Here is an 18,288-nt window from a genome sequence, read left to right as displayed (position 1 = left end):
TACATTAAAAAAAAGCTCCAACAGAATAGTAGCTAAAAGTTACTTCTTTCTAAAGTTTAATTACAATATAGTCCTCAATTTACCCTAGACTCAAATAGAACTTTCTTAAAAATAAGTGTTAAAAATCTTCCCTAATTGCATGGCCCAAAGTGTTTTGAGTTAGATTAGCACTAAAAATCCTTACAAGTGGCTTAGTTTTAGATCTTTTCTTCCCATTTAAAATTCACTCTCTGCTTACCATATTGGTTAATTAAAGTCCTCCTAAGGTCTCTAATGTCAACTAGTTCTTTCCTACCACTACTAATGTCTCTCCAATCCACTGCATTCTCTATTCCAGTTATTCTCAAACACTGACGTGCATGAGAAAAACTTAAGGTCATTTTAAAATACAAATTCTTGGTCCTCACCACCTCAAATCTTATTTCAGTATGCCTGTGTTAGGGCCAAAGAAATCTGCATTTTGACAATTTTCCAGACTTGAGAAAGCGTCATAACCATAGTACAGAAAAAACAGGGCTGTGCTGCAGACATACACTATTGAGAGTACTATTCTCATGAACTTCCTGCATCTTCAATTTTCTTGCCAGCATCAGTTTCTAAGCCTTCAGACTCCCACCAACTAGATATTTAGCAGTTATATGCATCAAATAGTTTCCAAGAAACTATCACTGATATTAAGTTTGCCATATATATGTATAACCTTACACTGAAGCTGATTAATCTTTTATTTTCTAATACAAACCATTTTCTTCACAGGGCTTGGATTATAAAGCCAAATGACAGAAACTTACTGCATGCAGGCATTTACTGGAATTCTACAGTATGCCAGGGCTTTAACAGAAAAAGACCCCAAAACCCAGGATCTCTATCCTTGAGTCCAAAAGGAGGCAAAAACTTGTAAACACAACACAAAATACAGCAGTGTGATATATGAAGCAATCAAAACTTATATAAAATATAAAAATGATATAAAGAAGGATTAATTATTTCAGGGGAAGAGGTTATGAAAGACTTCATAGAGTAAGACCCTCAACACAGGATCTCTGAATCAGTATTTGCCAGTATTGGCAGTATGCCAATCAGTATTCTAGCAAGAAACGGGAACAAAGGCACGGAGGTTTGAACAGGGTGTGTTTAGCATTGCTGGGGCATTAGGAGTGCATGAATTGTGACAGGAGATAAGGTTTAGAGAGGTAAGCACATTCCAGAAATATATGTGCATGTGTGTGTATGTATGTATGTATAAACATTGATATAAATATATCAATGGCTGTATCTGTATATCCAACTGCCAATTCACCATATACACACCCCTCACTCTTTAACCCTCCCAAAACCAAACTCTTGATTTCCACTCCTTAGTTTCTCCATTTCCACAAATGGTAATTCCATTCTTCTAGTCGCTCAGGCCAAAAACCTTACAGTCCTCCTTGAAATCCCTTCTCCCTCATATCCACCTCACAACCTACCAGCACTTCCTGTCATTCTACTTTGCGATGTTTCCAGAATCTGACCACTTTCCATTTCATCTACTGGGGCCACCCAGTCTGAGCCATTAGTACCTCATCCCTGGACTTCTGGAGTGGTTTCCAGTTTATCTCCAACTCCACACAAGAGCCAGAGTGAGCCTGTAAAGACATGTCACTCCTGTGTTCATGATCATGTCTCTTCTGCTCAAAATTCTAATGGCTTCCCTTCTCACTCAGTCAAATCCAAATTCCGTAAGAGAGCTCTAAAGACCCACCCCCAGTCCTTTTCTGATCTTATTTCCTTCTCTTCTCCCTTACTCACTTGGCTCCAGCCTCTTTGGTGTCCTGTGAATATACCAGCATGCTTCCACTTCAGAGCCTTTGCACTTGTTGCTCTGCTTCTTCTGCCTGGACTGTTCTTCCCTAGATATCTATATAACCTGTTCTCTCATTTCATTCAGATTCCTGTCTCACTGCCTCCTTATTGAAAAGGACTTCCTCAACATCTCCATAGAAAATAGAGTCCTTCTGCTTTCCCATATTGTATCACTATCACCTAACTCTATTCTTTCTTATTAACATTCATGACCATCTGACATTATCTATTTATTTATCTCCTACTACTACCACCACAACTAGAATTTTAGCTCCATAAGAACAGAGACTACGTTTTGTTCACTACTCACCTTCGCTATCTAGAATAGTGTCTAGCACACAGAAGACATCCAATTAATATTTGCTGAATTGATGATAAATTGAATAAATTTATCATATAGCCCTCATATAGTTGAATAAATATATTCATATAGCCCTCACCAAGTAATTAGAAAGATGACTAGAAGGAGTGTGGAAGACACTTGAGCTGGGCAAAAATGAGAGCAGAGATATCAGTTGAGCCATAACTAAAACCAGATAAGGCAGTGAGAATGAGACAGCTATGAAATTATTTAGATAAAAGCAACAGAATTTATAACTGACTGGATGTGGGAGCTTAGGTCAATGAAGGAGGACTATGCCTTCCAGGAATAAAAAAAATGAGCAAGGAGTAAAATCAATTTTCGACATGTTAAAATTGAGGTATTTGAGACAAATTCAGGTTACCAGTGGCTGCTGGATATGCAGATTTGGAACTCAGCAGAAAGACGCCAAGGCTACAGATTTAGATTTAGGATCCATCAGCATATGAATAAGAATTAAAATCAGTGAGATGGGATTATCCAGGGAAAGCATGCAGAATCAAAAAAAACAGGAACAGAACTCTAAGAAATATCAGAAAGAGGAAGAGGATGCAAGAAAAGAAATTGAAAAGGGCTGGTCTGAGATGTAGCAGACCACAACAGTTCACGCAAAATGGCCTAACTGGATTTTCAGGAAAGGAGGACAGGCTAAGGTTGAGGGGAATAAGGGTCAAATACAGAAAAAAGGTGAAATATGGGTTTGAAATGAGTGACATAGATTTGGCATAAGTGCTGAGGAGAATGAACAGAAATTTTCCTGTTGACCAAATTGGAAACTGACCAAAGACAAAGAGCAAATAGAGTTGCTATGGTTTAAAATGTCTATCAATAGGAAAATGGATAAGCAAAATACAGTATATTTATACAATGGAAGACTACTCAGCAAGAAAAAGCACTACTGATGAACACAAGAACATATTAATGAGTCTTGAAAATAGAGCAAAGAAGGGCAATCTCAACCTGAGCAAAAGAAGAGTTACACAACAAGTACATATTGTATGACTCCATTTGTATGAAGTTCTAGAATAGACAAAGTAATTATTGATACTTTGGAAGGATGTTAAACAGTAGTTTCTTCCAGAGGATGGTATAGACAAGGATTGACCATCAAGGAGCATGAGGGCATGAGGTAATGGTAATGATAATGTTCTACATCTTTCTGAGGATTTGGCTTACTCAGGTGCAGGCACTTGTCAAAACTCAGATATCTTTAGATTTGTGCATTTCCTTGTAAAGTTTTAAACTGAAAGAAAAAACTGTAGACAAATGTTGAATTCTAGTTAGTGAAAGACCTGATAAAATATTTGTGAGGGCAATAACTGTTGTCTCTAATTTACTTTGAAATACAAAGAATAAGGTAGATTAATGGATCAATAGAGGGATGGACAAATGTGAAAAGCAAACATAATAAAACAATGGTAGAGATCTGGGGTAGTTAAAAAAAAAAAGTTGCTATGGTTTAAATCATTAAATATGCAGCATAATTAATTTGTAAGAAATTAGTTGAGCTGGAGATCTGAACAAGTACAGTGGAAGGAATGAGTTGAAACTGCTAGCAAAAGTATTACTTTATGTGATGGACCACAAAGCTTAACCTAAGTAAGAAAATAAGTAAGATCAAGAAGGGAGCTATAAGGGGCGTGGGGGAGAACCCAAAAGTCTGAGGGTGTCCATGAAGTTGAAAAACAGGTACAGTAGGAACAAGGATATGAGAGATGTGGAAGAATGAAATGTTATTATGAAAGATTGGTTTGCCAGAATTTAAGAGTTAGACAATCCCAGGCAATACTGAGGACATAAAACAGATTTAACCCTATCAAAACAAATAAACATAAATCATAATGACACTTCTATACTTGTATAAAACCTATTAAAATAAAAAGACCACTAAACAATAGGAGTTAGATACAAAAAACATAAAATAGGGTTCCTGCCCAGGTAATTCATAACTGTTGTTATAAATACCAAGAAATCTACAAACTTCTGAAAGCAGGACTATAAATATTACCAGGTTTTGGGGAGAAAGTGGATGAAGGGTTTGATGGGGTAGATAAGAGAGTGTGTTAAATAGGTGGGAAATAGAGCAGACAAATATGAGAAAGCAAAATGCCAGTGAACTGACTACAAGTAACTAATACATGTTTTATTAAGTTCTTCCATCTGTCAAATGAGAGTAACAACATGTGCCTTTCACCTGTCTCCAAGGGCTACTGTCATATGATAAACAAATTAATTTTAAACATGAAGGAGAAAAAAGTGTTCTGTGCAGCACTGCCCATAATAGCAAAAACCTAGAAGTAACTTAAATGACCATCAGTAGGAGATGGCTAAATAACTATAGGATGGTAATACAATTGGCCATTATACAGCAATTAAGAGGAATGAACCAGAGTTACAGATATAAACACAGATACATGTAAAAAAAATTTAATGTTGTTTATGGATATGTATATATGTAGTAAGAGTATAAAAACAAAGATAGGAATGATTAACAACAAATTCAACATAATGATTATCTCATCTCTGGGGAGAGAAGAAGGAAATGCAATCAAGATGGGTACTAAGAAAGGAAACTTCAACTCTATCTGTACTGTTTTATTTCTTAAAAAAAGAAATCTGGGGACTTCCCTGGCAGTCCAGTGGTTAGGACTTGGTGCTCTCACTGACAGGGCCCTGGGTTCAATCCCTGGTTGGGGATCTAAGATCCCAAAAGTCATGTGGTGCAGCCAAAAAAAAAAAAAAAAAAAAAAAGGAAAATCTGAAACAAACATTGCAAAATAGTAAGATTGGACAAAGCTAGGTAATAAGAGTTATATAAGTGTTCATCTTATTCTTTATCCTTGAAACTCTAAGAATACAAAAGGCACAACATTATTATACAAGAAATACAGTATTACTACTGTATATGTTATTACTAATAATAATGTTCTCTCGTACCAATCTATAACACTGTCTGGTAAATATCCTCAAACCTTTAGGAAATGCTTACAATCTATATATTGGAAGTGATTTGAAAAGTATCTGACATTTTCTGGGTCTGGGTATATTAATACATGACAAAAACGGAACTGACAGGACTACTGTAGTCATTAACACATTTAAATCATAAAGATATTTGAGTCCCATTAAAATCATTAAACATATTTAATAATGAGGTAACAAATGATTATATTCTCTATATTTTCTAATTTTTTAATAAATGGCATTACTTTTATAACCAGAAAAAATCTGTAAGGGAGAGAAATCAACAAGCAATATCTTGATTATGTTTTTCTTAATTTGATTATTTAAAAAATTTCTTCATAGAATGTTTTTCTTTTCCCACCTTTTTCATTTAGTGCTTCCAAATTCCTAAGGAAATGAACAGCTCTGAGGCCATGAAACTGCTGTTCACAATTATGACTAATATACACACTTCAAAAAAGTTCTTAAAAACTGATGAACCAGAAGACAAATAATTTTAAATATACTGCAACATAAGTAATGGTCCATGAAAATCTATGATTTTCGCACCTACTGCATTCCATATCTTCAGGCCAAGGAACACCAAACATCTCCATGAGCTTCGAACACTCACTGTAAGCCCGTTGACAGAGCCTACGGCAGGGAAGTGTGACACGTCCGTATTCCATACAAATAGGAGCGTAGAGTGCACAAAGAAATGGCCGGAAATCCCGAGAACAATCCAAATTCACCATAGGGTGGAATGGCTAGGAGAAAGTTAAAATCAAATCATTAGATAAAGAGTTGCATACAAGTTAAAGTTTTCTACATATAATACGGCAATATTCTTTTTTTTTTTAATCTGTTTTAGAAGATTTCTGAAGGCAATTAAAATTTTCTAAAGGGGAGGGAGTTTGTTTTTTTCAACGAAACCCTCTTAGCCCTATCCCTGGAGATTCTGATTTGGTTAAGTATGAGGTGTATCCCAGAATCTATACATATTTTAATTGTTACAGGTGATATTAATGAAAAGGCCTGGCTGAGAACCATTAACAACAATATGATGCATTTTACATAGAAAAATCCACAAAAGATATGTGTCAAACGCTCAGAAGTGTGATTAGTGCTTGGTGATAGGATTTAAATTTTCTTCTTTTTATGTATTTCAATTTCTATATTTTCTTCAATTGACGTGTATCAATAAGAGAGAGAGGACAAGAAGTGAAAGGAAAGGGTGGGGGAGGAAGAGAAGTAGTTATACACAGTAGTACATATTTTGAGGGTGGGAGGTAGTAAGAGATCTCACTTTGGTCTTACATTTTCTTTTTCTTTGTACATTAAAAAAATTCTTTTTAAAAAACGGGAGTTCTTTCAACTCTGAAATCACATGATGTAAACAGAGCTCACAATGTTAAGCTGATATTAAGGAAACAAAAAGAAAAAACAGTGGCCCCAAACATAAAACCATACTAAAATCATCATTATAACCATAGGAATAGATCAATTATCCCAAGAAATGTGCATCTAGGCTTTTGACTACCAAATATCTTTTCCACTTGTTTATATAACAGTTTCAGAGTCACTGCTGATTTTGAACTGATAACAGATGTTCTCACCACCAGGCCTTTCCATTAAGACTCAATCAACTTATTTCTACATCGATATAAAACATTTTCCAGAGTCCTTCTATACACAACACAGTCAGAAAACCAAGTCTCTTAAAGAAACTGGTGTCAAAGAAGTTAACTATAATGGATGTGATAACTGATATATAACAATAAACTATATGTGACTATCACTTCCAAGTATGAACAGGTAATTTGTGTTAAATCAATGTTTCCATCAAGAACAACTTCAAAATACAGGAAAGAAAGTTTTAAAAATACCTATTTAAAGCTATTAGAGAAGTAGTGAAGGAAAAGAACTAGACAGACCAAGAATCTAGAGAGCTCGGAAGCATGGAGTGGTGGCCTGATAAGTGCAGCCACTTTTCCAAGGAGGTATCTGTTGAATCTGGGTATAAGGCAAGAAGCTGAGAATCAAGCCTAGGCTGGTGCTAGAGAACCAAGAAACCAGCAGAGCTCTGGTAGTCTTGCAAGACTAGAAATAATACATGTATATGTATAACTGAATCACTTTGCTATACACCTGAAACTAACACAACATTGTTAATCAACTATGCTCCAATTAAAAAAAAAAGACTACAGACAAAATGAGAAACAAAAGGAACAGATGGGTGAAAAGGGGAAGTACCTAGAATTGGGCCTGACAAAGAGCCAGTTTTCCCTTCAAGATATTTGAAAATTCTGAAGCTACACAGGGAAGGAGGCTAGGAAGCTAAGAAGAAAGCTCTGAAAAGCAGAGTGGAGATTTTGGAAGTTTTATCAGTATGAGGAAACATGAATTAGAGGTTCAAGTCTTGCCAGGGGAAGTGGGAAATGAACATACCACACTCTCAGCTGGAAGCCCCTGAGTGACTACACTTCAGTAGCAAGGGCAAATGACAGGGAGGCAGAGACCTATGAAAAATGAAACCCAGCCTCAACTCAGCTCAGTCCCTCACTGAATTAAGGTGATCAGCCCCCATTTATCTGCTAAGCAGGAGAAAGGGTGAGCTTTCTCTGGAGTAGTAATATAACATCATGTAGAAGCTCACCAATATTTTGTAATGTCTACTACTCAATAAAAAATACTAGGCATTCCAAGAGACAGGACCATATGACTGAAAAACAAAAGAAAAAATTACAGTGTTTTGGTAATCCCAGCTATTGGACTTAGTAGACAAGACTGTATATAAGAAATATGTTCAAGAAAATAAAAGATGAAGAATTCCAGAAAATTGGAATCTATCATAAGAGGAACCAAAGAGAAATTTTATAAGTGCAATACATAAATGCTGAAATTAAGAACTTATTAGATATGTCAGAAGATAGAACTGGAAGAATGGAAAACAAGGCAATAGGAAATATCCAAACAGAAGCACACAGATCAAAAAATACTGAAAAATACAGAAAAGAGCATAACAGACACGTAAAACACATGAAAAAAATCTAAAATATGCATAACTGAAACCTCAAAAGAGGAAAGAGGGAATGAGCAGAGGCAATATATTAAAAGATGATGGCCAAGGATTTGTCAAAACTGATTAAAGACAACAACCCACAGATTCAAAAAGTTCTGCAAATCCCCAGAAGAATAAATATAATTAAAAAAAGACACCTAAGCATATCTCATTTAAATTGCTGAAAACCAAAGAAAAACATCTTAAAAGCAGCCAGTGGGAAAAAAGACACCTTACCTTCAACAGAACAACTGTTGTTGGACTTTCGAATACTATAAAACAACAGAATGACTACTTAAAGAGCTGAGAGAAAACAACTGCTCACCATAACTCTATGGCCAGCAAAAATACCCTTTATAAGTGAAGGCAAAGTAAAGACATCTTCAGACAGACAAAAAACTGAGAAAACTAGTCACTAGCAAACCTGCACTAGAAGACAAAAGAAAAATAATCTAAGATGAAAATTCAAAAGGAATTAAAAGCAACAAAAGAGGGGAATATGTGGGAAAATATAAATATTCTCTGTATAAACAAACAATAATGGGGGCTTCCCTGGTGGCACAGTGGTTAAGAATCCGCCTGCCAATGTAGGGGACATGGGTTCAAGCCCTGGTCCGGGAAGATCCCACATGCTGCGGAGCAACTAAGCCCATGCACCACAACTGCTGGGCCTGCGCTCTGGAGTCTGCAAGCCACAACTACTGAAGCCTGTGAGCCTAGAGATCATGCTCTGCAACAAGAGAAGCCACTGCAATGAGAAGCCCGCGCACTGCAATGAGAAGTCTGTGCACCGCAATGAAGAATGGTCCCTGCTCACTGCAACTAGAAAAAGCCCGCATGCAGCAACAAAGACCCAACGCAGCCAAAAATAAATAAAATAATTTTTTAAAAAACCCAATGCAGAGACAAAAATATGAAAAGTTTAAAAAATAAACAAATGAAAATAATGTCTTAAAATACATACAAAATACATGTAAATTAATATGTGTAATAATAAAATGATAAAGATGGGGGTCAGAGGAAGACTAATGGGAGAGTGATCGAAGTTATTATTTTTACTATAATACTATAAGTCAAGGGTACATATAATTTCTAGGGTAAGCAATAAAAGAATGCACAACTAACAAGGTAATAAAGAGAAATAGAACAATACAAAAGAAGTCAAGACAGCAGAGAAAAAAGAATACAAAACAGTTTGGAAAAATTGAAATCAAGTAATAAGATAGTAGATATTAATCCAAGTACATCACTAATTGCATTATATATAAATGGCCTAAAGACTATGTAAAAGAGTAAAGTTGTTTGACTAGGTACAAATAAAATCAAAACAAAACAAAAAAAACCCTATGCCGTTTACAAAGACACGTTTTTCAATATAAGGATAGAGATAGGTTAAAACTAAAAAGACGGCAAACAATAAACAATGAAAGAACCAACCAAAAACAAGACTACACTTTATGACAAGGAGTGTTCCCAGAGATAAAGAAGGTCATTTCTTAAAGACAAAATAAAAGAATCAATTCACCATGACTAAAAAGTAAATCTAAACATATATGTACCACTTAACACAGCTTTAAATTATTTTAATAAAAAACAGAAGTAAAATGGGACATACACAAATCCACAATCAGAGTGAGTTTGATACACTTCTCTCAATAAGAAGAGTGAGACAAAAATTCTATGAGAATACAGAAAATCTAAACAAGTCAATTAGAAACTTGACCTAAACAACATATTTATAATCATGGCACCCAACAATGAGTGGAACCTATTTAACATACACATGGAATCTTTACCAAAACTGGCCATATTGTAAGTCCTAAAATAAGCCACAAAAAACTTCTTAGTACTAAAACCATTCAGACTGTTCTATGACTAAAATGGAATTAAGGTAGATATCAATTACAAAAAGAACCCTAGAAAATACCCAACTGTTTGGCTGTTTGGAAATTAGACAAAAAAACTTCTAAATAACTCATAATCAACAAAGGAAATCATAATTGAAATTTAAATTGTATATAATTATATATATTACATTTTAATGTTTATATATATGTATAATCTACATTTAGAATTAAGTAGTAAAGACAATAAGTAAAATGTCAGCAAAAGCTATACTCAGAGGAAATTTATAACCTGATATGCATATGTCAGAAAATAAGAAAGCCTGAAAAACAACCAATGGTAAGCTCCATCTCAAGAAGCTGGAAAAAGAATGGCCAATCAAACCTAGAGAAAGTAGAAAAAAGGCAATAATTAGTAAAAGAGGAAAAAACCCACAAACTACCAATATCAGGAATGAAGGACAGAAAATTACTACAAATATAATGAGGATACTATAAATAATAAATTCGACATGTTAGGATGACATGAACTAATTCCTTGGAAAAAGATCACAATTTACCAAAAATCATAAAAGAAGAAATATAAAATCTAGTTTTCTATCAACATTTATGAAGAAATTTAAGCCACCATTAGAAACTATCCCCCCAAAAAAACTCCAAGCCAAGATGGTTTCACTAGAAAAAATTTATCAAACGTTTAAGGAAAAAGTTACAGCAATCATATACAAACTCTTCCCCAAAAAAGGAAACTTTCTCAACTCACAAAACCAGCATAATTTTTATAACAAAACCCAACAGGGACTATATAAGAAAGGAAAATCACATTTCATGACCATAGATGTAAAAATCATATCCCAAATTAGTAAATTAATCCAGAACAATATAAAAAAGAATAATATATCACACCAAATAAAGTTTTGTTCCAAGGATACAATGCTGGTTAACATTTGAAAAATCAGTTAATGCAATTAATGGCATTCACAGAAAAAGGGCAGGAAATCACACAATCTATTCAACAGAGGCAATAAAAGCATTTGATGAAATCCAACACCCATTTATTATGAAAACTCTTAACAGACTAAGAAGGGAATTTCCTCAATCCTATAGAAAGCATATACATCAAACCATAGCAAACCTCATACCTTGTAGTAAATGACTGAAAGCGTCCCCTGAGATCAAAGATGAGGCAAAAGTACCTGTTATCACCTATTAAACACTGTATTGGAAGTCCTCGCTAGAGCATCAAGAAGAAATAAAAGGTAAAGGATTAGAAGGAAAGAAATACAGAGAGCAGTTCTTCTGGGTTCCCTTACCCTGCTGTTCTCCACCCAGGAGCCCCTTCCTAATAAAGTCTCTTGCTTTGTCAGGGAAAAAAAAAAAGAAAGAAAGAAAGAAGAAATAAAAGGTATATGAACTGGAAAGAAACTGTCATTATACACAGATGACATGTGCTCCAGTTACCAAATTTGTATCTCTGTTCCAAACTCACCCTTCAACACATGCTCTGTGATAATGGATGGGATTCCTTTCATCATTTCTTCTTTACATTGAACATGATTTTAAACTGTCTCAATAGAGTGTTGGAGAAATACTGCAGGATGAAGGGGGCTTCTCTTGTTGGTTGGGGCTGCTGCATAGTCAGCAGTGTAAATGTGAGGAAATCTATGCCCATGTGCCTAGAATGATCCTTCATCAACCTCACAGTCCCAGCCCAGCCTAGTAAACACCTTCCTGTAGCCCTCCCAAAATAGACACTGTAGGCTCAAGGCCTCCTGCCTGCAGCAGTGCCCTGACTCTCTCTATTTACCCAATAGTTGCCTATGCCCTGAAGGGTTGCGTCCTGCTTGCCTGGTAACTGTGGACCAGCTCTGGCCCAAGCAACCCTGTGATGTTCTCTGCTACCTAGTGAGCTGTAACTATATCCTGTACAACTAAGGTCTTAGCCTTGGGGTGGGGGCCCCTTCTAAGATTGTCCCTCAGCCCTAGAGAACCCTGTAGAGCTCTCTATATATCTTATAATTATTCTTCTTTAATAGTTTATTAATTATTCATATTACACTTCCCTTGTTTAAATCACTGAGTGGTTCTGTCTCCTAATTGAACCAGACTAACAAAACATGGTTGTTACAAAGAAAATCTAAAGTAATCTATAAACCATCAAATAAATAAATTTAGAGTCACTGGATACAAAGTCAATATAGAAAAAAAAAATCAACTGTATTTCTACAGTTGATAGAAATATAACTGTAGTAAATACATTAAAAATAAACTTCAAAAAAAGCCAAAAGAAGAGGAAATTAAAAAACAATTCCATTTATAAGAGCATTAAAAAGAATAAGTACTTAGGAATAAATTTAACCAATGTGATGCAAAACAGAAAACTACAAAATACTGTTGAAAGAAATCAAAGAAGACCTAATAAACATAAAAACTTCCCATATTCATGGATTGGAAGACTTAATGTTGTTAAAATGGCAATACTCCATAAACTGATCTACAGATTCAATGTAGTCCCTTCAAAACTCCCAATGGCCTTTTTTTGCCAAAATGGAGAAGCGGATCCTGAAATTCATACGGAATGCAAGAAACTCCGAACAGTCAAAACAACCTTGAAAATAAAGAACAAAACGTTCCCACTTTAAAACTTATTACAAAGATATAGCAACCAAAACAGTATGGTACCAGCATAATGCTAGACATACAGACCAATGGAATACAACTGGGAATACAGAAATAAACCTTCAAATGTGTGTCAATTAATTTTCACAAAGGTACCAAGACCACCTGGTACCTAAAGGTACCAATAGTCTCTTCAACAAATGGTGCTGAGACAACTGAGTATTCACATGCATAAGAATAAAATTGGCTGATTGCCTCACATCACATCCAAATTAACTCAAAATGGATCAAAGGCCTAAATGCAAGAGCAAAATCTATGAAACCTGTAGAAGAAAGCATAAGGGTAAATCTTCATGACCCTGGCTTTGTCAATGGTTTCTTAAACACCAAAAACACAAGCACAAAAGAAAAAATAAATTGGACTTCATCAAAAGTAAAAGCTCTTGTGTATTAAAGGACACTATCAGAAGCAGAGTGAACAAGACAATCCACACAGTGAAAAATATTTGCAAATCATATATCTGATAAGGGTCTAGTAACCAGAATACATAAAGAATTCCTGTAACTCAAAAAAAAAACCCCAATTTTTTAGATGGGCAAAAACACCTGAACAAACATTTCTCCAAAGGAGTCATGCAATGACCAAATAAGCACATGAAAAGATGATCAATGTCATTAGTCATTAGGAAACGCAAATCAAAACCACAATGAGATACAACATCACACCCACAACCCCATCTAAAAAACAGAAAATAACAAGTGTTGGTAAGAAATCAGAACCCCCATACATTTGCTGATGGGAATGTAAAATAAGGCAACCACTAGAGAAAACAGTTTGGTGACTCCTCAAGAAGTTAAACATAAAATTACCACATGATCCAGCAATTCCACTCCTAGGAATATATCCAAAATAATTTAAAATCATGTTCAAGCAAAAATTTGTATATGAATGTTCATATCAGAGTAGCATTATTCATAATAACCAAAAAGAGCAAAATAAACCAAAAGCAAAGGGAAGGAAATAATAAAGAATAGAAATCAATGACACTGAAAACAAAGAAGGGCAATAGGAAAAAAAAAAAAAAATCACTCAACCCAAGAGCTGGTTCTTTGAAAATATCTGTAAAATTGATAGGCTTCTAGTAACAATGATTAAAAAAAGAATGAGAGAAAGGAACACAACTTACCAATATCAAGAATGAAAGAGGATATCACTAGAGACTGCCGACATTAAAAATACAATAAGGAATATTACAAACAACTCTATGCACGTAAACTAGATGAAGTGGACCAATTCCTCAGAAGCCAGACTACCAAAACTCACCCAAGATGAAACTGATAATCTGAATAGTCTTCTAACTATTCAAGAAATTGAATCTGTATTTTAAAACCTCCTAAAAAAGATATCCAGGCCAGATGGTTTCACTGGTAAAATCTAACTAACAATTTTAAAAGAATACTAATTCTACACAATCTCTTCCAGAAAATAGCAGAGAACTAAACCCAACAAATTCTATGAAGTCAGGATTACTTAATATTAAAGCCAAAGATAATACAAAGGAAGAAAACTACAGATCAATACCCCCAGTGAACAAAATGCAAAAATCCTTAACAAAATAGTAGCAAATCAAGTCCAAAAATATATTAAAAGCATTATATACCACAACCTAGTAGGGTTTGTTCCAGAAATCCAAAGCTGGTTCCATATTCAAAAATCAATCAATGTAATCTACCAAATCAACAGGCTAGTAACAAAGAAAAAAATCACATGATCATACCAAATGATGCAGAAAAAGCATTCATGATTTTCAAAAGTTTCCAGCAAAGTACATACAGAAAGTAACTGCCTCAACTTGATAAAGTACATATACAAAAACCCTACAGTTAACATCATACTTTGTGGTGAAACACTGGATTCCTACCTTTAAGATTGGAAACAAGGGAAGAATGCCTGCTCTCACCACTCTTACTCAGCATAGTACTGGAAGTCCTATCAGCACAATAAAACAAGAAAAGGAGGGGCTTCCCTGGTGGCGCAGTGGTTGAGAGTCTGCCTGCTAATGCTGGGGACATGGGTTCGAGCCCTGGTTTGGGAAGATCCCACGTGCCACGGAGCAACTAGGCCCGTGAGCCACGACTACTGAGCCTGCGCGTCTGGAGCCTGTGCTCCTCAACAAGAGAGGCCGCGATAGTCAGAGGCCCGCGCACCGCGATGAAGACTGGCCCCCGCATGCCACAACTAGAGAAAGCCCTCGCACAGAAACGAAGACCCAACACAGCCAAAAATAAATATATAAAAAAAAACAAAAACAAGAAAAGGAAATAAAAAGTGTAGAGATTGGAAAAAGAAAAATGTCCCTATTGCAGATGACATTACTATCTACACAGAATATCTCAAGGAATCTCAAAAAACACTTTTAAATTAGTTTAAAGAAAAAAGTATTCGTCCTAGAATTAATAAGTTCAACAAGGTTGCAGAATACAAGAAAAACATACCAAAAAATTGTATTTCTATATACAATTGCATTTTTATATATAATGAGCATGTAGAAACTAAGTTAAAACAATATATTTATAATCACATTTATTTATTTATTTATTTATTTATTATTATTTTTTTTTCAGTACGCGGGCCTCTCACTGTTGTGGCCTCTCCCGCTGCGGAGCACAGGCTCCGGACGCGCAGGCCCAGCAGCCATGGCTCACGGGCCCATCCGCTCCGCGGCACATGGGATCTTCCCAGACCGGGGCACAAACCCGTGTCGCCTGCATGAGCAGGTGGACTCTCAATCACTGCGCCACCAGGGAAGCCCTATAATCACATTTATTTTTAAAAAAAGAAACACCTGGGTAAATGTCCAACAAGACATGTATAGGGCTTGTATGCTGAAAACTATAAAATGCTGATGAAATCAAGGAAGATACAAATAAATGGACAGATATACAGTTATACTGGTTTGCTAGGGCTGCTGCAACAAAGTCCCACAAACTGTGTGGCTTAAACAACAGAAATTCATTGTCTCACATTTCTGGAAGCTAAAAGTCTGAGATCAAGGTGTTGGCAGAGCCATGCTCCCCCTAAAGGTGCTAGGGAAGGATCTGTTCCAGGTATCTCTCCTAGCTTCTAGTAGTTCCTTGGCTTGTGGCAGCATAAATCCGATCTTCACACAGCATTCCCCCTGTGCCTCTTCACATATCTTCCCTCTATGTGTGCCTGTGTCCAAAATTCCCTTTTATAAGGACACCAGTCATACTGGAGTAGAAGTACCTCAGTACTCCACTACTCCAGACGCTATTTCCAAACAAGGTCACATTCTGAGGTACTGGGGGTTAGGGCTTATTAGGGGGACTCAAGTCAATCCATAACAACACTGTTCATGGACTGGAGACTCAACATGTAAGGGTGTCAATCTTCCCCCAAATGGTCCTTAGACTTAATGAAATTTCTGTCAAAAGCCAGCATGCTTTTAGTAACTAAAGACAAGCTTATTCTAAAATTTATATTTAAAAAACAAAAGAAGTAGAATAACTGAAACAATTTTGAAAAAGAAAGTGGGAAAAATCATGCTCTCCAATTTTAAGACTTACTATATAGCTAACAGTAATCAAGACACTGTGGTATTGGTGGTAAAACAGACACAAAGATAAAACAGGACAGAATAGAGAACACAGATATAAATCCACACAAGAATAACCAACTCATTTTTCACAAAGAAGCAAAAGCAATTCAATGGTGGAAGGATAGATAGTCTGTTCAACAAATAGTGCTAAAGCTAGTGGATATTCACAGCCAGAAAAATGAAACTTACTTTACACAAATTAACTCAAAATTGATCATGGATTTAAACGTAAGACATAAAGCTATAAAACTTAAAAGAGAGAGAATCTTCCAGACCCAGGCTGAAGAGTTCTTAGAAATGACACCAAAATCACAGTCCGTAAGAGGGAAAAGAAATTGGTAAATAGAACTTCATTAAAATTTAAGACTTCTGTTTTCCTAAAGACCTTGTTAAAAGGATGAAAAGGCAAGCTATAGACCAGGATAAACTATTTACAAACCACATACCAAACAAAGGATTTGTATCTAGAATTTATAAAGAACTCTCAAAACTCAAAAGTAAAAAACAAATCAATTGAAAAATGAACTAAAGACATGAACATTTTATCAAAGAGAATATATGAATGGCATATGAAAAGATGTTCAATATCATTAGACATGAGGGAAATACAAATTAAAACCACATGAGATACCACATCATATTATAAAAGCTGAATAAAAAATAGTGAAAATAGTAAATGGTGGTAAGAATGCTGAGAAAGTAGATCTCTCATATACTGCTGGTGGGAATGTACAATGGTACACCTGCTATGGAAAATAGCTGAGCAGTTTCTTAAAAATCCAAACATATGCTTATCATATGATCCAGCAATCACACTGCTGGGCATTTATTCCCCCCAAAAGGAAAACTTATGTCTGCACAAAAACCTGTACAGGAATGTTCATAACAGCTTTATTTGTAATAGCAAAGAGCTGGAAAAAACTCAGTATCTGTCAATGGATGATTAAACAAATTGCAGAACATCTATATAATGGAATACTACTAAGCAATTGAAAACAATGACTATTGATACATGCAACAACTTGGATGGATCTCAAGGGTATTATGCTAAATTAAAAAAAGCCAATCTCAAAAGATTATATATACTGTATGATTCTATTTATATAAATTCTTGAACTGACAAAATTATAGGGCTAGAGAACAAATTAGTGGTTACTTGGAAATAGGAAAGGGGGGAGGGAGAAAGGAAGCACAAGGGAGTTCCTCGGTGGCACTAAAACAGTTCTGTATCTTAACCAAAGTGATGGCTACACAAATTTATACGTGTGATAGAACTGCAAAGACAATATACACACATGTACATGTGCATTCACAGACACAAAAATGACTACATGTAAAAACTGGTGAAATATGATAAGGGCTATAGATTGTACCAATGTTAACTTCCAGGTTTTGATACTGCATAATAGTTATATAAGATAGGAAGACTGGGGGAAAACTAGGTACAGTACAAAGAATCTCTCTGCACTATTTTGATGTATGTACATACATCACACATATATGCATATGTATGCCTTAAGTGAGTCTCAAACTTGCGTGGTCCTCAGCAATGCATACAATACCAACTAATCCAATATCGTGATGTTACTATGTTAGTAAAACCTTCATTTGTGAGCCCCATCATGAATTATAAAATTGACTTGAGTGACTATTTTGTGCTGCTTGCACTGAGTCTAAAGCTATAAGTTTATGCTTCTGCCACTTGTTAGCTGTAAGTACCTTGTGCTGTATGTCAGCTAGCATTTACTGACACTTACTATAGGCTAGGCAGTGTTGTAAGTGCCTCACACATCTTTTTTAATCTTCTCAACAATCCCATAAGGTAGGTACTATCATTAGTCATCCCATTTTATAATACACGTGAAAAACAATGAGACACAGAAAGTTACGTAGCTTGCCCAAGATCACATAACTACAAAGACAGTCCCAAGAGCTAAACCTCTGCATTCTTACCCAGAGGCCTTGAGCTTAACCAATGTGTTCTATGTAATCTCT

The 18,288-nt window shown here is 35.5% G+C and overlaps 1 protein-coding gene across 2 annotated transcripts in view; it reads right to left on the bottom strand.

Moving 5' to 3' along the window:
• Positions 1-18,288, bottom strand: part of FZD3 (frizzled class receptor 3) — a 93,626-nt gene that overhangs the window by 57,066 nt on the left and 18,272 nt on the right. For both annotated transcript variants that reach the window (XM_027087886.1, XM_027087885.1), the window contains exon 3: positions 5,720-5,916. In XM_027087886.1, coding sequence (XP_026943687.1) covers positions 5,720-5,916 — 197 coding nt within the window. The remainder of the gene's footprint in view (positions 1-5,719; positions 5,917-18,288) is intronic.

Source organism: Aethalodelphis obliquidens, unplaced genomic scaffold (genome assembly GCF_003676395.1).
Source record: "Aethalodelphis obliquidens isolate GAN/ISIS:26980383/991018 unplaced genomic scaffold, ASM367639v1 scaffold61, whole genome shotgun sequence".
NCBI lineage: Eukaryota > Metazoa > Chordata > Mammalia > Artiodactyla > Delphinidae > Aethalodelphis > Aethalodelphis obliquidens.
This window is presented reverse-complemented; position numbering and strand designations above follow the sequence as displayed.